The sequence below is a fragment of the Heloderma suspectum genome, chromosome Z, assembly GCF_057233095.1.
Source record: "Heloderma suspectum isolate Gila_16-S chromosome Z, 16-S_ref, whole genome shotgun sequence".
NCBI lineage: Eukaryota > Metazoa > Chordata > Lepidosauria > Squamata > Helodermatidae > Heloderma > Heloderma suspectum.
This window is the reverse complement of record NC_139476.1, coordinates 3,212,295-3,236,853: the sequence shown is the minus strand read 5'-3', so window position 1 is coordinate 3,236,853 and position 24,559 is coordinate 3,212,295. Positions and strand designations below refer to the sequence as shown.

General features: G+C 45.7%; 1 protein-coding gene across 1 annotated transcript in view; it reads right to left on the bottom strand.

The window, feature by feature from the left end:
* PTPRS (protein tyrosine phosphatase receptor type S) overlaps positions 1-24,559 on the bottom strand; it is a 276,893-nt gene that overhangs the window by 100,035 nt on the left and 152,299 nt on the right. The window contains exons 7-11 of the mRNA XM_084826131.1: positions 21,795-22,064; positions 18,184-18,765; positions 17,046-17,188; positions 16,736-16,880; positions 1,811-2,116 (exon numbers count right to left, since the gene is read on the bottom strand). Of these exons, the coding sequence (XP_084682257.1) occupies positions 1,811-2,116; positions 16,736-16,880; positions 17,046-17,188; positions 18,184-18,765; positions 21,795-22,064 (1,446 nt within the window). The remainder of the gene's footprint in view (positions 1-1,810; positions 2,117-16,735; positions 16,881-17,045; positions 17,189-18,183; positions 18,766-21,794; positions 22,065-24,559) is intronic.

Here is a 24,559-nt window from a genome sequence, read left to right as displayed (position 1 = left end):
AACGTCTATTTCTGCTTCATTGACTACGCTAAAGCCTTTGATTGTGTGGATCACAACAAACTGTGGCAAATTCTTAAAGTGATGGGAGTACCAGACCACCTTACCTGTCTTCTGAGAAACCTGTACGAGGGTCAAGAAGCAACAGTAAGAACCAGACATGGAACAACCGATTGGTTCAAAATTGGGAAAGGAGTACGACAAGGCTGCATATTGTCACCCTGCTTATTTAACTTATATGCAGAGTACATCATGAGAAATGCCGGATTGGATGAATCAGAGGTCGGAATTAAGATTGCTGGGAGAATTATCAACAACCTCCGATATGCAGACGATACCACCCTAATGGCAGAAAGCGAAGAGGATCTCAAGAGCCTCTTGTTGAGGGTGAAAGAGGAGAGTGCAAAAGCTGGTTTGAAACTCAACATTAAAAAAACGAAGATCATGTCATCTGGCCCTATCACTTCCTGGCATATAGAAGGGGAAGAAATGGAAGCAGTGACAGATTTTACTTTCTTGGGCTCCAAGATCACCGCAGATGGTGACTGTAGCCATGAAATTAAAAGACGCTTGCTCCTTGGGAGGAAAGCTATGGCAAACCTAGACAGCATAGTAAGAAGCAGAGACATCACCTTGCCGACAAAGGTCCGTCTAATCAAAGCTATGGTTTTCCCAGTAGCAACGTATGGCTGTGAGAGCTGGACTATAAGGAAGGCTGAGCGCCGAAGAATCGATGCTTTCGAACTGTGGTGCTGGAGAAGACTCTTACGAGTCCCCTGGACTGCAAGGAGGTCAAATCAGTCAATCCTAAAGGAAATCAACCCTGACTGCTCATTGGAAGGACAGATAATGAAGCTGAAGCTCCAATATTTTGGCCACCTAATGCGAAGAGAAAACTCCCTGGAAAAGACCCTGATGCTGGGAAAGACTGAAGGCAAAAGGAGAAGGGGACGGCAGAGGATGAGATGGCTAGATAGCATCACGGATGCAATGAATATGAACTTGAGCACGCTCCGGGAGAGAGCGCAGGACAGGAAGGCCTGGCGTGCTATGGTCCATGGGGTCACGAAGAGTCGGACACGACTGAACAACAACAACAACTGCATTTAGAATGAAAGTAAAGCACACCGCACTGCAAATTAACATTACATATTGTTTTTTGTAACCAGTTTTTTAAATGCGTTTTTTAAACAGGTGTAATTTTAATGTGGTGTTTTAATCTTTTTTATTTTTGTTTCATTTTTTGTGTTCACTGCTCCGAAATCTGTTCTAGATATGGATATGAATAAATATTGCAAATAAAAAATAATAAAAAATACATATCAACATTAAAGTGTGCCATAAGTATCCTAAGACTGGGAAGCACTGCCTTAAAGCAAAGGTGCAGAACCTCAAATCCAGGGGCCAAATCCGGCCCTCTGGGAGTCCCTGGATGGCCATGCCCCTTCTGATGTCATGCCCCCTTTCCCCTGCCCACTGATTCCTTGGTGGCTTTCTGGCTTTTGAGTAGTTTTTTTCCCCATTCTAAAAGGCTGAAATGCCTCTCCGAAGGCTGGGTTACCGGCAGGAAGAGCTTGAAGCTACAACATGTTGGTAGTTTTTGGATTTGAGGCCCCACTCCTCTGGGCTTTGGCCCTGCCTACTGCTGGAATGTGGCCCCTGGGAGCCTCTCAGAAATGGAATTCGGTCCCTGGGCTGAAAGAGGTTCAACACCCCTGCCTTAAAGGCTCCGCAGCCCTCCCCAGCCCCACCATATCTCTACACTACAGTATGCTCAAGAGAAAAGACAAGAAGGCAAGGAGAAAACTATTACCATCCTCGTCAGTACGGACGATGACCGGCGAGCTTTCAGGGCCTGGCCCCATCATCGTGTGAGCCACAACGGTGATGCGGTATTCCGTCCACTTCTCCAGCGATTCCAGGAGGATCTGGTTGGTTGTAGGGGGAATGTCGTTCACCACTTTCAGTTCCGTGTCCTCCGAGTCCAGGGCTCGATAGCGGATGCTATATCTATCCAAGACGCCATTTTGGCTTTCGGCTGGAGGTGGCCGCCAACTTACCAGAATGGCTGTGGATCTGGTGCTGACACATTTTACATCTTGAGGGGGGGCAGACGGTTCTATGGGGAGCAGTAGGGGAAGTTCATGGGGCAGGGGAGAAGAGATGGAGAGGGGGAAGCAAGGAGAGGAGGATGGGGGAAAAAACAACAAAAGATGGGAAAGATAAAAGAAAAAAAGAAAAAATGATAACAAAAAAATCTAAAACAAAACATACAAAAATTTGGTTTAGGAAGGTAAAATTTAAAACAAAAACAAATAAAATTTGCTTCTTTTGAATTTAGAACAAAACAAAACAAAGGAAACAAAGTAAGGGAGTATTGCAACACAAAACTTACAAAGCAAACAAGGAGACACACAGTTAGGGCAGGCTAGCTGAGGTTCTCTCCTTGACAGCTGCAGCCACACAGGGCTGCTGTCAACATTATCCTTGGCTGTTGTTTTTGCAACAGCGCCTACATCAAAAGCTACATCAAAATTGCTCATCTACACAGATTATTTTATTTTGTGGGGAGAGAAGAGGAGGAAGCTCTCCAAGGAAGAGAATGCAAGAGATTAGCGCTCACTGATCTTTCCAGAAAAATCCACATAGATGACCAATCCTTCTGAAACTTTCTGCATGTTCCCCAAAACACTCTGACAGAGGCAACTGTCACAGAGACAGCAGGCCCAGGGGAAAATTCTTCCCTGCTCCATCCAAAGGCTGTGTTCCTTCTGCAGTTCTGCATGCATGGAAGAGAATCCTGCATACACAGTGTGCTTACTCCCTGAGCAGATCCCACATGAAGGGATCCTGTCCCTAGCCTTGAAAGACATCCCTTCTCAAGTGGGATGGTCTGCAACTGAGGGAGAGCTGCACCGCAAGAACGACAGAATTACTTCCAGCTAACTGACCTACATGACCACAGACTAGGGATGTCGGAGAAATCCATTTTGGGGGTGGAGTTTGCTGGGTTTTCCTAGACTTGGCTCCACAGAATTTGTTTTGGTTCCTACTGTGGCACCCAATTTCATCTGGAGTTGGGCCAGTTCATGGATTTTCTGGGAATTTTGCTTATCTTTTTGGAAAATTCTGCATTTTGTGCAAATTCCTAAGCAATTTGCACAAATTACAGCCAAATTTGTGCAAATTACAGCCAAATTTGTGCAAATCACTACTGAATTTCCGCAAGTTAACCAAATAATGGGCAAATTTGAGCAAATTGCTAAGAATCCAAGAATTTGAGCAAATTGCTAAGGTCCAAAGTACCTTCTGCCCACCTCTGTTCTGGAAGGGCAGTTTCTCCCTTCTTCACCCCACCCAAGAAAAGAACTGCTTCATACAAATGGATGCTCACAGGGGTGTTAGAAGCTGCACCCACATAACATGGAATTTTGTTTTCAACCCAGGAGCAGACACCATTTGAAAAGGTTTTTGTGTTGTTGTTTTTTGCGGGGCAGGGGTTGTTTTGCCTTCAATCCAGCAGATCTGATATGCAAAACAAAAAAGCTTCCCAACTGCCAACGGGTCGCAATGCATATGTGCAAGAGATCTGCTCACACACCAACTCTCTGGGCTGGGGTTATAATGTTTATTTCGATTGCGATGTTATGTTTGTATTTTTTTTAAACACCTATCCTTGTGTAGGCTGCCCTAACAATTTTATTGAAGAGGGACATGCAAATTGTTTAAATAACAAGAAAACAGCCCCTACCGTTTCAGAAGGAAAAAGAGGCCCTGCTTGAACAAAAAATTAAATGAAAGCAAAGCCATCCTGTTACTTATAACGCACCTTTGAGGATGGATCTCTGGATCTTGGCCCAGTTTGTTAACTTCTGTCACTTCCTAGATTTTTCTTACTGTTAAAACTCTAGAAAAACAACTCTTTTTTTTAATCCATGCATATTGTTCAACTGCTTTAGCAGGGACAAATTTAAGATTCAGCTGTCTTCGTTCTGCGTACAGAAAAGCTGAAATTGAAGTGTAGCAGAGATCCTTGTAGACAGCACCATGCTTTAAAACATGTTTCAGACTCTTGTGTCTGCTTAGGGGACAGGAAAAGAAGCAACAAGAAAAGGATGGGGGTGGGGGGAATGGGCTTCCAAATTGTTCTGCTTGGCTACAATCTAATTTGGAAGCCAGCATTGTATTTAGAATCTGAACGTTTGATCTGGTAAAGATCTGCTAAAACTAAAAAAGGTTAAGGAGGCATTATTCACTAGGGTTGAGGGGAGCTGAGTAAACATGTATAGGATGAAGCAGAACATTTTAAGGATGTGGTTCTTTATGCTGTCTCTCCTCCCAACACTGAGCATTACAGCAAATTATGCTAGGAATCAGCAATTGGTGGCCCCTGACAAAATCCAGCCCTCTATGGGGAGTTCTCTTTTATCCCCCTCTCCCAAATTCCAGAGGCAAAAAGAGATGTTCCCCTGTGGGAGTGGGATTTTCCCAAAGGCCATTCTTTTTTGGGGTCAGGGATGCTCTTCCCATCTGATTTTCATGTATCTTCACAGCCTATGGAGTTGTCCAGCCATAGTGCCTTTTTAATAAAATGTAGCTCTCATGAGCAATCAAGTTAAAATTACTTGTTCTATCGGCTCCCCCCACCCGCAGGAGTAACGTTTGTCAACCTCTCTGCCAGCCATTCAAAAACAAAAGAGAGTATTTCAAGCCAAACTCACAAGCTCAGAAAGCAAACAAAATTAACGATAAAAAAACAAGCCACTGTGTTTTAAAAAAATGAAACTCAAAAGAAGGGAAATAATTGCAACAACAACAACAACAATAATAATAATAATAATAATCCCTGAAATTATACATAAAATATAAAGCAAATCCTTCCAGAGTCCTTGTAGTCTGTTTTCACCTACCTTCCGCAACGGCTAACTTTATTAGACTTTCTTACGAGAGCGCTAGGGTAACTTGGCTCTGTAGAGACAAGGTCAGACTCGTGATGGGTTTCTACGCATCACTCTAATACAGTGGCTCCCCACTATGAGAAGTTATTTCCCATTTTGTTTGATCTCCCGGGGTCTGGATTTTGCTTAATAACAGGCCTCTGCATGGTTTGGGACCAGGGTATCCGAAGGAAGGCTCCTGTCCACTTATTAAGATTGTTGATGGAGGTTGCGTATCCCAGTCAAACGATATCTGGCTGAGACCAAGGAGAAGGTATTTTCAGTTGCTGCTATAGGGTGGCCATGTGTCCTACTTTATAGAGGACAGTCCTGTACTTGAAGGCGTCCTCTGCTTGATAGGTTCTCCAGTCCAAATATGGTTTAAAGATCAATAACTCTAAGAAGGGGAACAGGGGCCTTGTAGCACTGGAGACAGTAAACTGAGCAAGCATGTAGGTTACCTGGTCACAGTCTTCCACACTATAGTGAGAAAGACTATTGTTGTTCAGTCGTGTCCGACTCTTCGTGACTCCATGGACCATAACACGCCAGGCCTTCCTGTCCTGCGCTCTCTCCCGGAGCGTGCTCAAGTTCATGAGAAAGACTATACTGTCTTTCTATTTAAATTGCAGTAATTATTTCCAAATTTCCATCAATACCTATAAATTAGCACTGAGGTGCAATTAGACCCTGCTGTGGCTATTTTTTTTTTTAAAAAAAACGTAAATTAAAGACCTCTTCATTTACACAAGCAATTCGTTCCTGAATTGCTGGTGTTGGTGCTTTTAGGTCAGATTATTATTGCTGTATTTTTTACTGTTATAGGGTGCAATTCTATGCATGTTTAGACAGAAAGAAGTCCTACAGCTCTTAGCGGCTGGCTGGGGAATGCTGCAAGTTGTAGGACCTTTTTCTGTCTAAACATGCATAGGATCAAGCCCTTACTGGGATAGCATGATTTTATGGTCATTTTACTGTGTTATTGGTAATGTAAGCCACTCTGTGCCTCATTTGGAGGAAGAGCGGGGTAGAAGACATATAAATAAATAAAATAATTGTATGCAAATCTGGGCCTTCTCTTGCCGCCTTTTTTGTGACATAAGTGGCCACTCTACTTTTTAATGGGTTTCCACTGCATTGTAAAGACCTTAATAACATAACATAACATAACATAACATAACATAACATAACATAAGAAGAGCTGTGCTGGATCAGACCAAGTGCCCATCTAGTCCAGCATTCTGTTCACACAGTGGCCAACCAGCTGCCCATGGAAACCCACAAGCAGGACATGAGTGCAATAGCACCCTCCCACCCCTGTTCCCCAGCAACTGGTGTACATAGGCTCACTGCCTCTGATACTGGAGGTAGCATGTAGCCATCAGGATTAGTAGCCATTAACAGCCTCCTCCGCCTACATGAATTTGTCCAATCCTCTTTTAAAGTCTTCCAAATTGGTGGTCATCACTACATCTTGTGAAAGTGAGTTCCATAGTTTCTATGCACTGTGTGAAGATGCTCTTCCTTTTATCTGTCCAGAATCTCCCACCAATCAGCTTCATAGGATGACCCCGGATTCTACTATTAGGAGAGAGGGAGAAAAACATCTCCCTGTCCACTTTCTCCTCACTATGCATACCTTTTAAAGCATTTTAGGAAGGCTTTTGGTTGAGTACTTCTATTGTATTGTAATTCTGTTTTAAATTGTTTTAATGGGGTGTCTTTTGATTATTGTTTTCATAAAATCACAGAATAGTAGGGTTGGAAGGGGCCTATAAGACCGTTGAGTCCAACCCTCTGCTCTATGCAGGAATCCAAGTCAGAGATCCCCAACAGATGGCTGTCCAGCCTCATCTTGAATGCCTCCAGTGTGGGAGAGCCCACCACCTCCCAAGGTCATGGGTCCATTGTCGTATTGCTCTGACAGACAGGAAGTTTCTCCTGATCTTCAGCCGGAATCTGGCTTCCTGGAACTTGAGCCCATTATTCCGTGTCCTGCATTCTGGGATGATGGAGAAGAGATCCTGGCCTTCCTCTATGTGACAACCTTTCAAGTACTTGAAGAGTGCTATCCTATCTCTCCTCAGTCTTCTCTTCTCAAGGCTCAACATGCCCACTTCTTTCAGTCTCTCCTCATAGGGCTTTGTTTCTAGTCCCCTAATCAACTTTTAACCTCTGCTGCTGATAATCTTTGCAGCTATTTACGATATTGTTCTATTATTACTACTACCAGTAATTAAGTTAACCAGTAATGATAGTGATGGTTGTATTATAATTAATTACTATAACATTTAATTGATTTTTGTTAGCTGCCTTAATGTTTTTATGCAAAAGGCAGGATAAAAATGTTTTAAGTAAATACCACAACACAAAGCATTTGGGGCTTGGAGCAGGTTCCAAAAGCTGGAGTGCCTGCTCAGCCCCCAAATATGGGAAAGTCAGCTGTTCAGCCAAGGATGATAATGGGCACTGTGGGAGGGCGGAGGGGGAACATAGAAAACACCCCATTGATAGCATGTGGAGCTGTAGAGGTGGCCCTTCTAATGCTGTGTTGGAAACATACGTGCGTGGCTAGACGGGTGATTGGTGCTGTCGGTCCAACACACAGGCCATGACGCCACACCGGCTCTTTTTCTTTTTAAATGCTTTTAAAAATATGTTTTCCCTGAATATGTGCATCTGTGTGTACAGTTTTCCCTATTACATGCACTTTAGTACCCTCTGCCCCACCCCCTCAATAACCGCATCACCAAATTATCAGAAGTGTGAATACTAAAGGATACCTGTGTTCTGGTTTGTATATTGATTTGGGTAGTGCTAACTTTGCAAGTTCTTATCCAAATGCGAACCAAACGAAATTCTCGCCCCCATCCTTAGATGAGCATTTCAGTCCTGCGAGCCTCCCCCTGCAGTTCAAAGTGGTACAGTCCAGACACAAGTACCCCACAGTGTTGAGAAGTGGGCTGTACCACTTGTTTCAGTTCAGATGCCCAATGAGGCAAGGTAGGTGGCTATAAGAGAAGGATCCTTTTCAGTGATGGCACCCCATCTGTTGAATGCCCTCTCCAAAGAGGCTGATCTGGCACTTACATCATGGTCTTTCCAGTGCCAGGTGAAGTCCTTTTTATTCTCCTAGCCATTTGGAGAAGTGCTTTAGTGCTTTCAGATCTTCACACCGTTTATTTTGTGGCTGGTTTCGCCTCAGTTTTATGTGCTGCATGGTTTTGCTGATTTCATATGGCATTTTATTATGTGCCTTTTTTTTTTACATTGTTGGTTTGCATTTTATGTTTTAAATTTACCTGTATATCGCCTAGAGAACTCTGGTTATTGGGTGGTCTAAAAGTGTAATAAATAAATACTCTCTAAGTTTTTTTTAAATCTCTCTCGTATAATACTAGAGCTTGTGTTGTGGGTGGGTGGGGGGAAGCATCCATCAAAACTAACTGGCAGGAGATTCGGGATGGACAAAAGGATGGCTTCTTCACTTAAGATGTAATTACTTCACGGAATTTGCTGCCACAGGATGTAGGGAAAGCCACTGGCTTTGAGAGGCCTCCAAATTCAGGAGAAGTCTACCTCTGGAATCTCAGTTCCTTGCGAGACTCGTGCCCTGTTATGGGGTTCCCAGAAGCATCCCAGACACTGTGGTTGGAAACAGGACAATAGACTAGATGGGGTCCGATCTGGTACAGATCTTCTACGTCCTTTTAGGAGGAGGAATTCTGAACTTTTTATTTTGTTTCTCCCCCAGGGAAGCTGGGCAAAGGCTGCACTGTGTCCCCCCCACTTCCACGCTCTGTTTCCAAAGCTTAAAAGAGTGGTGATATCCCATGCCTTCTCTCAATAGATAAAATCCCAAAGAAACCCACTGCAGAGTAAGACCGGGCCTCACCTACCCTTTGGTATCCTGTGCCTGAAAGCCACATCAGACATTCAGTACTAAAAAAATAAGAAATAAAAAATAGTAAATTCCAGCCCCGGTCAAAAACAAAAACAGCGTGTAGAGCTCCCTTGGATAACTTTGGTCAGCCTGCTTTCTGCTGCCCGGGAAGGCAGAGTGCTCACTCACCCTTCTTAAACTCCAACAATTGGAAACCCCTTCCTCTCCAAGCAGGGCGGAGAAAGAGTAAACGTGGGTTTGGGTTGGGGGTTGGGGGGAAAAGGTAGGGCGAAAGAGTTTACTGCGCTCTCTCTGGCTACGCAAAATAACCACAGCGCATACTTTTCTGGACCTCGCCATCTGTGTGGAGACGGCCACCCAATTGCAGACCTTGCTGTCGAGAGGACACACATGGAGTTTTCTTCACAATCCAGCCCAACCTGTGAGAACTCTGGCAGAGGGGTGTGTGTGTGTGTACATGTTTTGTGATCAAGGAGACAAGCGGTTATGTAGTATTTCAAGCCATTGAGGTCAAATACATCCCCGCTTCGAAAGAGCTAGAAGCCTTTTCCATCCCCAGGTCCCTTGGCTTTGCACCTGCACCATTGGGCAGTGCCCTCTTTCCTGCTGGGGTTTTGGAGACCACAAGGGAGAAGAAAAGCATGTGGCAGAGGTGTGCGCAGAGCAGGTGTGTGCAGGTGTGTGCCACGGAGAGGTGTACAGCGTATGGAAGAGGAGACAGGTTGGACTGTATTTGTGAATCCACTTGAGACCAGCCAGTACTCACCTTGGGCATGCTTCTACATGCTTTAAGAGTTGACTGTCCAAGCCTCAAGAATGGCCCCTTACTGTGCTTTCGTACCAAGGAGATATGTGCTTTTTAACCCTTTAGGTACCATAGACTTTGGATACATCTACTGGCTATTAAAAAAATAAAAAAAACAAGACAACCTACAACTCTAAATAATAGATGACTTATTTTGTAAAAAAAAACACGTATTCAGTAGAGTCAAAAGCTCCATTTTACAATGGAGTTCTTTTTTTCTTTTGTGTTCTTTTCCCCCTGCAAATCTGGGTTATATGCTTAGGCTGTGCTTCCAAAACACTGAAAATAAACCACTGATTTAAAAAAAGAAAAGAAAAAGAAACCAACTACCCAGCAATAGCAAATCTCTAATCTGTTGCTTTTACTATTGGGTAAAAGATGGTAATGCATCCTTCGAATTCTCTCTGCCCCCAACGTCCCTGCAGATCTGACCTATTTTGTCTCTTTTCTAATAGTTCTATTAATTTTCTCCAGGCATCCATGTCTATTGTCTCTGGTACTTGAAGAGTTAAAGACAGACTTCTTTCAAGATCAAAAAATAATACTTTACCTTTAGTTTAATGGATTTTTTTTTAAAAAAACAACTCTTGGGGTTGATGCTCGGGAGCGCCACCCTGACAGAGTAGCAGAAAGTGCTGTGGAAGGGTGTTTGCATGCGGGGAGGGGGCAGGTTCGAAAGGGAACGCAGGCAGACGGTGCACACTTGCTTGTGAAAAGCTGAGACCAGGGGGAAATCTCTCAAGCAGGAAGTGGTACGGGGATGGGAGAAAGAGCAGAGAAAAGGGGTGGGCGCCATGAAACCATGGAGAGAAAGAAAAGGGCGTATCTGCATACAAGCAACTCCTGCTTCTAAGATAGGAGGTTTAGCACTAAACCACAAATCTGGGAGAAGCCTTCTGCAAAAAAGAAAAGAAAAAATGTCCTGCAGGATAAAGGACAGTCCTGTGCCAGTTCAGCTGCTATTATCATCATACGTGTACATGCTGGACTAAGTGTGCAAAGACTGTATTTTTGGAGTTGGCGTTGCTGGCCATCGTACCCCCACAAGGCCCCCCCGCTGACAATCCTGGTGTCTCCTGGCCCTGTGGCTCCTCTCTGCTGTGGCTGCCTGTTCACCTGCCCTCTTCAAAGGAGCAAGGGGAAGGAACAATGTGAACCTGGCTTTGCAATGTACGCACCAGGAAACCAAATGCTGGACTGACAAGGGAGTTAGTCTTTAGTCTCGCCCGGGACTACAGCCTTTTTTTCTTTTTTAAAAAGAGGCTTAAGATGTTTGTGCATCTAAGCATTTCCTTTGCCTTTCATTTTACAAAATAATAATAATAGTACAATAAAAAACTGCACACCTTGCTTGATCATTGATGACATGTGTGCTAGCCAATAGGCAGAAACAGTAGTATAGGCAATCAGGAATTGTCTGTCTGTCTGTCTGTCTATATCTATCTATCTATCTATCTATCTATCTATCTATCTATCATCTCTCTCTCTCTCTCTCTCTCTCTCTCTATATATATATATATATATATATATATAATATCTATCTATCTATCTATCTATCTATCCTATCTATCCTATCTATCTATCTATCTATCTATCTATCTATCTATCTATAAATAGGCAATCAGCAGTAAAGGACGAGTCTATTTTTCCTTGGGTGAGCCTGGACCTATGCTGAATACCTGCAGGACTAGTAACTTTGGAGCTCACCCTAGCATGAAAAAAAGAAAAGAAAAAAAGTGCATTTTGGGGGCACCAGAAGTACCATCAAATCCTCTTAAAATGTCTGATCCTCTTAAAATATCAGGTCAATCGTCTCTCGCTATCATGGACAGAATGTCTGTAGGCCTTGAACGTTCTGGAGAAGAGAATTTTGTCTTTCCGAAGAACGCCGCACGCAGATATGCCCAGAAAGAAAGAGAGAGAAAGGAGGGGAGGGGGAAAATCCTGCTGCAGACTGAACTGAACAAAGCGCGGTTTCCTCAGACAAAGCACCCATGCATTCTGACAGGCATGCCAGCAAATGGACAAGAAGAAAGAAGAGAGAGAGAGAGAGAGAGAGAGAGAGAGAAGAAAAAACTCGCCATGGAGTAGGCTGGGGGGAGCTGTATGGAGGGGGGGGGGGCTGCATAGAACAAAAAGAAAAAAGAGACACACAAAAAGCCTGCCCCGAGCTGGGAGGTCTGAACGCCGAAGGATGCCGCCAGGATCAGGGAAGAATTGAACTCGTTCCTCCAGCAGCCAGCCAGGAAACAAAAAAAAGTGTTTTCACTACGTTACAAGACCACTGTACAAAGCCCCTTCCCCAGACTGTATAGTCAGGAAGCAAATTTTCCCTGAACTAATTAATGAAACAGAGAGAGGGTGGGGGGGGGGGAGAGAGAGAGAGAGAGAAAGAGAGAAAGAAAGAAAAGCGTTGGCAAATTCCCACCCCTTCGCCCAAACTTAGGTGTTGTTGTTTTACAAAACCAACCAAAAGGGTGGGGGGGATAGGATATGAATACAAATCTCTCCGCAGGGCACATGCAGACAAACTGGAGTGGGCCCAGAGAAACCATCAGCCTCTCCTAGTTGGGATGGAGGGGGTCCCCCTCTCCTTTAAGGCAGCAAGAACTGGACCAAAAGGTTAGCAGCTGTCCACCCTCCTCCTTTTACCAATGATCCTTTTGGTTTAACAAAAAACACCACCACAGAAGAAAAACGGACGAACATTCAGTCATCTCGGTCAACCTACTTTTCTGTTGTATCAACAGGCAGAGCAAACATATCCACAAAGCCACCAAAAAAAAAGGATCTTTTTCTCTGTCTTCCATATATACATATATGAAAATCAAACATTTAACAGAAAGTAAACGCCTCTCCCATTCCAAAAATAACGAACATTAACATCTCCAAATGGACCAGAGGCCTCCAAAAAATGTGGGTGAGACATTCTGATGCATCAAGGTCTCATAGGACCAACCGTGGTTTGATGGCAATTATAACTAGGGAGGATGCAAAAATAAATATAAACGTATTTGGTTTATTTATTTAAAGGCCCTAAAAGTTTCTGCAAGCTTTTGCAACACACCAGATGAATCCTAGTAAGACGTCTTAAATCCCTGGAGCGACTTCTCATGCTGGCAGTTCTATCTACCTATCTGAAATCCGCTTGCCAACATTCTTTTTGACTTGGGAAGACTCCATCACACTCCAGCATGACCAAGACACTAAAGGGCAGGGCTACGCAAATGAAGGAGTTCTGAATGGCTCCTAGCACCAGAAAGCAGGTTTAGCCTCTTGTTCCAATGGAGCACCGTTTTGCTTTCTCCTACACAAATGGTAGCCATTTATTCCTGATATGGAAAGTAAAGTGCTACACCTTAGAACAAGTGAGGGCAACTTACAATCAGTGACCCAGCCCTCACTGTTACGGAACCCCTCAGGGTCTTGCACCCCCAGGGGTCCTTGCAAGATACAAGCACTTTCTCCCATACAAACCCCTTCTGTCTCATTTCCCCCCCCCAAAAAATAGGCACAAGCAGAATCTTCACTGATTCCTTTTACATTCTACGGGACAAAAGTCGCCAGGCTACAACCTGGCATGCAGTTGGGAGGGGGCTAAATCTGATTTGTGTCCCAGACGGCAGGAATCCTCAGGGGATGGGGAACAAGTTTCGCTTCAACCCCGGTTATTCCTCATTTACTATTTGCCATCAAAGTGAACAGCTGCTGCTATGGGGGAAAAGTGAAGAGCCATCATAGTTGTGGCAAGGAACACAGTTTGAAAGCCCGTTGCTCCAGTGCAGAAGGGTTTGGGAGTTTTTGATCACTTCAGAAGTAGTTATTTACACCCGCCCCACCACCAAACCAAGCCAAAGGCTTTACTTTCTGTTGCTTACAGTTTTCACCAGCAAATGATGTCCAAAAAGGAAGGAAGGACTCCTTCTCCACAGACAAAGGAAGGTATTAATGTGGTATTTTAGCCTCCCACGCAGAGCTACAGTTTCCAGGAAGGAAGGAATGCCTGCTAAAGCAGTATATAAATATTATATACCAAGGGTGGGAAGAAGGTAGATTGGGTTCTCCTGGTGGATCTCTGGCTAATCTGCAGTAGTTTGGCAAGAGTTCCTGACTCTCAATCATTTAATCATAGCAGCAGCACAATGGCTCTCTCTTCCTCTGCTCTAAAGAAGAAAGCTTTGGGGACAGCACGTGTGAATCTTGGGTGTGTAGAAGGATTGTGAGCCCAGTTCTGGCACTGAAAACAAATTCTTGGGCTGAGCATGTGTTCAGAGGCACCCTGGTCCTTAATTCCATGAGCACAGAAGCTTTCCTCCACCCAACCCACCACTTTGCATCTGGATCTGGCTGGTGGGCCTTGAGCTGCTAGTAAAAAAAACAAAGCAGATTTGTCAAGTCTGCCCACACCTCTTATATACTCTAATATATACTATATAGGTAGTAGGAAGTTGTAATATATATTACCCAGCCTTCGAATTTTACTGTACCTTTCTGTTTTAAATTTTGTGGATCATTTTGAGCATCCTTGGCTGAAAAGCACTATACAAATGAAGTTTTAACTACTTATTTACTTACTAATCCCACGCAGTACCTATGCCCTCACTCAAGACAAGACAAGCTTCTCATCCCAAAACAAAGCAAGTGAATTTTTCTCCAGAACTCGAGACTTTTTGCATCATCCCACGTTATAAATTATACCAGAATAGCAACAGTGGATCAAGATCAACCTTCCCCAAACTGGGTCAACTCCAGATGTTCTGGACTACATCAGGCCTCGCCAGCATGAACAATGGTCCAGGGTAATGGGAGTTGTAGTCTGACAACATCTGGAGGGCACCAGGATGAGGAAGGGTGGTCAACATTCACAATGTGCAGAAGCCACCGCCGCATCAAAGGCAAAAAATGGGGCAGCGGGGAAGAGAGAAAAATAAAATGGAATAAATGGTCCTCTTAGGCTGAATCTACACACAGCAGTTATACCGTTATCATAACTGTTGGTACAGGGGAGATCAATGGGCACCAACAGTTATGACAACAGCATAACTGCTATGTGTAGATTCAGCCTAAATTGAGCCAAAGAAAAAACAGAGTCGATGGGAAAGAATCAGCCGTAAGAGACAGCAGCTTCTCCAAGCCAGTGATGTGTTGGATTGGCTGGCAGTTATGGGACTTGTAGTCCAAAACATCTAGAGGGCACTAGCTTGGAGAAGGTAAAGAAAGCCAGCTAGCCACCAGGGAGGCTTCTGGTCCCACTTGCTAAGGATTTCCTGGGCGATGGGAAGGATGATTCTGTTTCCACACATAAGCCCCCCACCCCAGGCCCATCCTGCTCGTGGCTACTCCGAACCCGTGGTCGAGTTCTTTATAGTAAAGATGAGAGAAGACAGAAAAACACAAAGAACAGCCTGCCACAGCCAATCATGCGGTTGGTACAACAACAAAAATGAAAGAAAGGAACTAAAAAGGAAGAAAGAAAGGAGGGAGGAAAAACAACAACAAAAAAGACCTCGTTCTTTTTTTTATTAAACTAAATAAATAAATAAATAAATAAATAAATAAAATCAAAGCATCCGTGAAAAGCCCAGGTTGAGATATTGCCGGCCAGGGACTGGAACCATCCCTGGGGCAACAGTGAAGGGAGACAATCCATTAAACTAAAACCAGCACCAGTTTTATGTCCTGGTGTCACTATTATTCCCCATGTCCACTGCCACTCACGTGGGGGAAAGCCTGCCTTTCTCGTAAAGGCTACGGAGCTTGATCATGAACAATGAATTGTGGGAAAGAAAGAGGGGTGGGGGTAGGAGCAATGGGAAATCTGACGTTTAAAATATCACCATATTATTATTATTTACTAAAAGTTGTCTCCCTACTGACCCTGCTCCCCCAAGCTTGAGCATCAACACTCATAAAATCCACTGCCCCCCAGGCTCCGGTTACTCTCTTCGACGCTGTTACCTCTGTGTGACTCAGTTTGTACTTTCTTTAACATGAACTAGGATGGGGAGGAGAGGGAGACGTCCCCCCTGCCCCAGTCCACAAAGAGGACAGCATGTCTCATGCGCATAACCATATCAGGCCAACAAGAGGCCATCGCCCTCCATGGGGGCTGACTACCAGCTTAATATGGTCTGTGCCATTATGCTGGTTTGAACTGGGCAACAAACTGATTTTGAGTCCACTGGGTTAAGAAGCAATCCACCCTGTTTCCAGGATAATCAAAAGCAAAACCTTTCTTTGGAAAAGGCCGGCACTGTTTGGGACCTTTGAAAACAAGACTTCCAAGCACAGCCATTCATGTCGGCTGTGCGGACACATCAGAGATGAGCATGAACCGACCGTCTCTTCTCCACCCCTCATTCTCTCTCACACACACACAATGAGCGCGTTTGGACTGAATGCAAGTTGAGGACCAGACCTGATCCTCTGATTAAATGCCATGTGATAAACCAACCACAGCCATCTATTGTTGGCTGTGCAGACAGAGCGGGAACCAGGGCTGGCCATCACTTCCCCGCCCCTCATTCTGACACACACACACACACACCATGGGTGCTTCCAGATGTGGTTTTTATCGTGCCATCGTTGTGCCTCCTTCACAGAATTTTATGGGGGGTCCAGGCGTTGTTGTCTTCCACTCCTAACCCTCCCATTGAACATCCATTAAGGAAGAAAAGATGGAATAGTTGCACAACGCCTTGTGATTGCGAGTGCTAGGAACCCTCTGTCTGGAAGCACCCTATGAGTGCATCTGGACTGAATGCAACTAGAGGAGCCAATGAGATCCCCAAATTAACGCCATGTGATAAGCCAGGCGCTGCCATCTCTATCAGCTGTGCGGAAAGACGGGGCTATCTCGCCACCCCATGAACAGAGACACACCATGAGCACGTATGGACTGAACATAACTTGTGGAGCAATTCCAGCTCTCAGACTAAGTGCCACGTGATAAACCAAATGAAAATGTACAGCCCTCTGTCCCACCACTGCAGCTGCCCTGTGACCACTCCTCGCCTCGGCACCCAACCTCTGAATCTCCTCCCCGGCTGCGAGCCCCTCAGAGAGTTCTTGGAAAGAAAAAGTGACACCTACTAGACTGCAGCGTGCGCTCCCTGACCTCCGGAGTGGGGGCCCCAAGACCCAACGCCGAGCGAGCGGCCAACTGGAAGACATACTCTGTGTTGGGATTCAGGTCTCTCACGGTGTACGAGGTCACGGGGTCAAAGGTCTTCAAAAACTGCACAAGGGCGGGGTGTGGACGTTAGCGACGCAAATGGGAAAAACAAACGAAACAAAAACCAAAGAGCAGAGGTGTGAAATAGAGGCTCAGCAACCCTGTTTCTTGCAATAGGCTCAGGTCTTGGGACTCGAGCCGTTAAGGAAAAGGCAGAGTGCAGCTTACCTCGGGGTTCCCCTGCTTGTTGGAAACTTCTTTGTAAAGGAGCTCGTACTTCAGTATAATGTCCTGACGAGGGGGACTCCAAGTCAACAGAATACTACCTTCGCTCTTGGCTTCTGCTCTGAAGTTCATGGGTTGCCCGGGAACTGAGAAAGGTAGGCAGGGGGGAAAAGAACCCAGAAGTTGTTGTAGGTAAGACTGGGTGAAGGTGAAGCGGGAGACGACTCAACACTCCTGTCATTCATACACCGAGTTATTGTTTCTGAAACACAACAGCTTTTAGCACCAGGACAAAAAGCTAGATAGGCTTGTCTATCTTCTCCAATGATTTAGGGCAAAAATCTAACATGTAGTTCTGTCTTTAGATATTATTCGTTGCTAGGTTTTTAAAATACTCTTGGGTGGCATGTGTGTTTTTTAATACACATTTTTGTTGCATTTTAAAATAAAATAGCACAACTCCTCTTATGTGGGACACTGTATATAAATGCATAGTCTATAAATGTTCCCTCTTATGAAGGAAGAGCCGATCACATAAACGAACAAATAAGCATCAAGGAAAGAGATCAGAATAATCAGGAACACTAAACACAAATGGGATATGCAATAAAATGGGGACAAGAACGTGAAAAAGCTGGAAAACCACCAAATGTTCAGCAGTCAGGGGGAGGGGGGGTCTGCGGAACTACAGAGGGCTGGACTGGGATCCCAGGAGGGCAGGATTTAGTCTGTGGGTGTGAGGTTCCACACCCCTGCTATAATCTAATTCAAAACCATTGCTGGCAATGCACAGCACCACACGAAGATTTTTACCATAATTTTTGGGGTGGGGGGACTGTCCAGACCTTCAAGGATCTCAGAGAACAATTATTGCTTTGATGGAGGGAATTACGGGATGTTTACTAGTGCAAAATACACAAAATCCTTATGGATTATAACAGCAATGGCAGTGTCTTCTCCCTTATTGCAATGGTACCACTACACCCTGTCCAGCACCGGTGGCATTGATGGAACGTCGAACAACTTGTCCCCCCTTCCCCATACAGCAATCTGCAGAATCCCGGCCATCATGTCATGCGGCACCCAGAATGCAGGTGCATCACAAAGCTTGCTGGTCCAGGACTGCTGCCTGAGGACTTACCTCCTTGTTGTGTTTTCACTTGGATGGGGTCCGAGAGCGGCCCGTCTCCCACAGAAGTGAAGGCCAGGACTCGCACGGTGTACGTTTCGTGCTCCAGAAGGCTGCTAACCGTGGTCAAGAGGCTATCGTCCACATTGTGCTTCTGCCAGTTGCTGACGGGTTGGTCTGGCTCCATGGTGTAGTAGACCCTGTAGCCGCGGATCTGCCCATTGGGCTCCACGGGGTCTTCCCACTGGATGATCATGGTCGAGGCGCTCAACATACGGCCCTGGACATTCCGGGGGGCACTAGCGGGTGCCTGTTCCCCCGTGCGGGTCACCACAGAGTCACTGGGGGAGCCCTGCCCAATCGTGTTGACCGCCGACACCCAGATTTCATACTCAGAGTTGGGGCTGAGCCCCCCAATGCTGTAGCGTGTGGTGGTGATGTCCTCTTTGATTTGGTACGGACCATCTTGGCTCTTCGACTTGTACTCGATAACATAATAAGACACGGGGTCAGGGTTCCCCGAGTCCCAGGTTATTGTTATGCTTGTTGCGGTTGTCTCCGTCACGATGGGAGTCCCTGGAGGCTTAGGGAGGGCTGAGAAAAATTGGAAGAATCAACTCAAACATGCGCACGCACACACGCGCACACACGCCATACCACCATATGTTAAACGTTGCACCTAATTGGCAAGTTAGGACACCGGGAGGAATCGTCTGCGCGGGTAGAGAGGATGCTGCGGCTGTTCGCGAGCAGAGCAGCTGAAATATTCCCAGCCTAGTTAGGAATACTTTATTACCTTCCTTAAACTGCTCCATCAAAAGGGAAAGTGCTCAAACTCAGCATCTGCGATCGTTAACGCCAGCTTTGAGCTAAAAAAGAGACCGCTCACGTGTAAGCATGCCTGGAGGGGTGGGGGAGGAGGGAGCCACGTGGTTTCGACAAAGGCCTGGTAGAAAATAGGAGCTTCGTAAATGGAGTCACTGCCTTCAGCTAACTCTGTTCTAGGAAAACATCCAGAGAGCGTAGATTTTCACACTCGTTCTTTGGGACTGCAGTGAATAAAATGGGGGTTGGGGGGAGGAGTGTGTAGGAAAGTGGGAGGGGCCATAGTTCAGTGGAGAGCCTCTGCTTTGCATGCAAAATGTCCCAGGTTTGATCCCCGGCATCTTCAGGTAGGGCCAGGAAAGACCCCTGCCTGAAACCCTGGAGAGTCCCTGCCAATCTGTGTAGCAGATAATATTGAGTTGATATTTTAACTCGGTAGAAAGCAGCTTCTCACGCTCCTGTTTAAACCAGCCTTTGATTCAGAGCCATCAGAACTAGAACCTTATTTCATTTTGAAGGAGCTCAATGGTAGAGCACATGCTCTGCATGCAGAAAGTCCCGGGTTCCTGCCCCAGCTTCTCCAGGTAGGGCTTGGAAAGAATCCTGCCTGAAACCCAGGAGAGCTGTTGCTGCCAGTCAGTGTCAAAGATGCTGGGCTAGATGGACCGATGGTCTCACTCAGTCTAAGGCAGCTTCTTTATGTTCCACCCATTTCCCTATGTTGCCCCTTATGCCCAGAAACACGTAAACCACCTTGGCCTTCTTGGAATAAAGGGAGGGAGGTAAGGTAACCAGGAGAAGGATAAAGATGGACTTCAATGGCAAACATTACATGGAATTAAAGCTCTTCCCATGCTCTTACTTCCCTTTGTAGCCCTGCTTAAGACCTTGGCTCCTTCAGCTTCACCATCTTCAGCACCCCAAAAGGCTCTTGCTCCATTAAATGACTCCACCCACTCTCCCTTGCTCTCCCTTATGCCTGGACCACCCTCTCGAAAGCCCAGAGATCTCCTGCTCCTTTAAAAGACTCCATCTACTGCTGCCCCTTCTGCCTGGAACCCTCCCAGAGTGCCCTCCATATCCAGCTTTCACTCCACCCATAATCCTTTGCTGCCCCATTTGCCTTGAACTCCCTCCCAGAGCCCCAGAGAGCTCCCAATCCCTTAAATGACCCCGCTCAGTCTCCCTCGCTGCCCCATATGCCTTGAACTCCCTCCATCACACTTGCAGGATGCCACCTCTCTCTTTTCCTTCCAATCCATCAGTCTCTCATTTTTCTCAGTAGTTTTAGCTTAGGTCCTTATCCGTAACTGAAACAGGCCTGAGTGCACCCTAACCGAACACATTCCCTTCCCACAATTATTCTTTGCTTTCGCCTTCCTCCCCTCTCTCTAACTCCCTGTGTCGAATCATAGACTGCAAGTTCCTTGGGGCAGGGAGCTTGCCTTTGTTCTTGAGGTTACTCTGTAAAATGCCACAGACATTTTAAAAAATTGATAAGCCGACTCCACGTCATAACAGTGTGCCCACCACAGGCTCATGCAAAATTCACAGGAAATACATGTACATTTATGACGGAAATGGATGCAGATAGTTAGCAGGGCATGTGTGGGTTGCATTAGAACTTTTTAAGAATTTCCAAGTGGCATAGCGCTTCAGGTATCAGGCAACGACCGCTTGAGGGCAATTTGAGCCACACGCACAGACTCGACCCACAATTTGTCAGCACCACTGTCATGCACAGACACATTTCCAAATGTCTCAGAGGCATGCTACTAAATACTTCCCCGGCACAAGCGTGCGAATGTGTCAGGGGCATGCTAGCAGAGGTCGCTTAGACACCATGCGTCCCAGGAATAAAATGCCCAAAGCAAGTCCTTGAAGGATGAATTCCTAAGGCCAGGGTCTCCAGCGTGGTGCCTGCAGGTGCCCACGTGCACCTCTCTTTACTCCCACCAAGCTCCCTGCCCCTCCTGAATTTAATGTAATTTTAAAAGATTTTAAAAAACTATTATTTTTTCAACTTGGAGTTTCCCATGCTGGAAAGCAAAGCGCTGCTCTCTACCATCTTTATTTGGGTTCAAAAGTGTGGTTTTGTGTTTTGGCCCTCAGATCCCGCCTCTGCCTTGTACTTAGGTTATTTGGCAAATTAGTTTTCTTCTAGTCTCACCAGTTTGCCTTCATTCATTCATTTGCTATATTTCTATACTGCCCCGTAGCCAAAGCTTTCTGGGTAGTTCACAAAAATCACAACAACGTTTTGTGACTGGGCATGCCCACCATGGCAGCCATTTTATGAACGGGCAAGCCCCTGCCCCACTGTGGCAGCCATTTTGTGACAGTGCCCTTGACACGCTCTCAAATTTCCAGCTGTGCCCACTGACCCAAATAGGCTAGGGATTCTTGCCTTAAGGCAACCAAGCTAGAATTTCAAGCCTCATGCAGGTGAACCCTATTCCAGGGATCCAGATCAACAAGGATACAAACAAGAGGATCATGCAAAGCAGACAAAGCAGTTAGAAAGGCATGCAGGCATGCAGGCCTCAGGTGGGAATCCATGCGGGGTAGAGATCTGGAGATGCTGATGCAGCCTGGACACCTAAGAGATGCAGCCTGGAGACCCACCTCCTGAGAGGTAAACTAAGGCTCCTGATGCATAGCCAGGCCAAACAGTTTAGGCTGGCTTGCTCTACACTCTGCAGTCAGCAGCTGGTCAGGACAGAGATGACCACAGGGAACAGGCCAAAGGCCAACAGCACGGAGAGTGGCTCAAGTCTGACGGAATGGCACAAACTTACATTTCACGGTGATCTGTGCCACAGCCTCAATCACGCCCAGGCTTGACATGGCCACACACGTGTAGTTGGCCGAATCCTTCACATCCGTCAGCTCCAGAACATTCCGCCCAACGGGCATGTCATCCTCTGGTGTCAGGTCTTCGGCCCCCTGCATCCATTTGACGTATGGCATGGGAGAGCCGACAGCTACGCAAGTTATGTTGACGTTACCGCCGGGCATGATCTCGTGGCTGGAGGGCGGGATGGAAAACCGGGGAGCCACACGGCGAACTGTGGACAAAATGCACAGAGGTAACAAAAACAAAAGCAAAACAAAAGAGAGAGAGAGAGAGAGAGAAAGAAAAAAAGAAAAGAGAGGAAAAAAAGAAAGATGGGGGGGAAGGAAAGAAAAGTAGAAGAGAATTTAAATACAGATGGGGCTTTAATTATTTGTTGTTCCTTCATTTTAAAAAAGGCTGAAATTAAAAAATTATCGGAATACCAAAAATCAACCAATAAGGGAAAAAAAAAAACAGAACTTCAAAATAATTTACTTTCACAAACAATATATAGAATATAGACATAAAAGCGATATTTCATAGCAACAGGGTTCCATTGATCAATTTTAGACCCATCACAGCACAAATAAATACACAAAAATTTATTAGCAATTTCTCATCTTTAAAAACGATAAAAGAGATGAGATGGCACTTCGGAACTGCCCCCCCCCAAGCGTGTGTGTGGGGAGGGCGTTCTCCCCCTCCCCTGCCCCAACTCTTAGATAAGCCCAGCCTGTTTTCAGGCAGAGGCGAAGGGGCAGTTGCTTCCCCCCACCCCCTGCATTCACTTCCTCGAATCTGAAACCAGGGTTTTTGAGGGGGAGAAAAAAGGTCCTTAGTAAGCAACGTGGCCTCCTCCAGAGACCAAAAAAGTAATTTAATAAAAATATGGTGGGACAGGGAGGGAAGGTTGGAGAAAGGGAAAAGACGACCAATTGCTAGTCATAACTTTGGGAATTCATATTCATCTAATGTCAGGAGGAAGCACCAAGGATAACGAGGCTGGCGAGTTTTCTTCCGGTCCAGACAGCACTTATTTGGGGAGCAGAGATGCAGTAGCACCATTTCAAGTCTGGATATGAAGCCCAGACACAAGGCTCTACTAACTCCCAGGTGAGATTGATTGCACCAGGCTGCCTGGTAAAAGGGCCTGTCCTGCCCATTCGGTGCAGAAGTGGGGTAAAATGCACACCTGTCTGGGTTCAAACCCTTGGCCTTTTCTAGAGATGTGTACAGCCAGAAGCTCCTAAGGGAGACTAGAGTGATGGAAGGTTTCCTCCCCAACATGTAGACAGGTAAAAAAGGTGGGATGGGTAGGAGACTGGGGTGGGGGGAGAGGGGGCTTGTTCCCTGGAGGTGGCCAAAATTTAGCCTGAAAATTGAAAGGAACGTGCAAGTAGTCAGGGAAGAGCACCTCTGTTCTTCCACTTTTCCCCGCCCCTCCGCAAAGCGAGCAAGAAGCAGGAGCGACAAGAGGGGAGTGGGAGAAGAAGGGGGAAAAAAAGATGAGAAACTCTAATCAAATTTTTGTGGTTTTTGGGTATATAAACCCTAACGAAGCCTCTTTGAAAGATCTGACATGATTCCATCGATAGATGCAGCTCTCAGAATCACAAACATCATGCAAAAAAGGAGGAAACCAAGAGAAAAGAGAGGAGAGAGAAAGAGCGAGAGGAAGAGAGGAGAGAGAGAGACAGGGGGAAAGGAGATGTAAAGCACTGGAATTTGTTAACTGGGCCACTAGCAAATGCCCACACGGATAAGGAAAAAGGAAGAGAGAGCAAGAGGAAGGGGAGAGAGAGAGACAGAGAGGGATTAGGGGTAAGGGGAAACCCACTTGTAAAATGCTGCATACTTTTTTTTCTATCCGATGTGAACCAATGTGTTAGTTTAACATTGGCACATCACAGCCCTGGCAGAATAATATAATAATCATAATAAATATAATAAAAATAGAATTAATAATAATCAAAAGGAGAAGAAAAACAAGGCCATGAAACGGCTAACACAGAGAGAAAAACAAAACAAAACAAAACAAATGAAGATGGATGTTCTGTACATCTCCCGAGCAAAGAAAATGGGATGAGGTTTCCAGACCTTACATGAGGGAAGAACCGAAGGCACGGAGAAAGCGCTGTTCCCTCTGGATCATTTTTTAAAAAGAATGAAACAAAAATAGAAGTGACATAATAGTTCTGAGGAACCTCAGCTCCCCCCGGAAGGAGATGAAGGAGAAGAGGGCTGTTGTAAACATTTAACCAGGAGCAAGGCCAAAATCATGCAAAGGGCAGCACAAGGGATGTTTGCTCTTCATGGTCACCGACTGGCTCAACTTCCTTCTTGGGACTTGGGTTTCCAGAGCATTGGAAGGCAACCCTCATTCCGATTTTGCAATATTTCTTAATATTCTCATGCCCAAGAGAGAAAAGCGCTTAGACCTTTTGGCTCCGTAGCTTTGTAGGGAAGGTCAGCAGCCCACGCTTTGGCTGAGGGAGCTTGGTACAAACCAAGAGTTTCCCTCCTAGCTCCTAACTTCTCCAGACATCCTCTGTTCCTAGAGTCTTCATGGTACTGCGCTTACTTCCCAGGGCTTGCCTGTCTGGGAGTTCACACCACAGTTGAAACTGGCTCAGAAGCTGGCTATGGGGACACTGTGGTGTTCCCAAAAGAACAAGAGGGACAACTGTAGAGCAGTTCACTAAGCTACAGAGGGCCTGGGCCACAGCT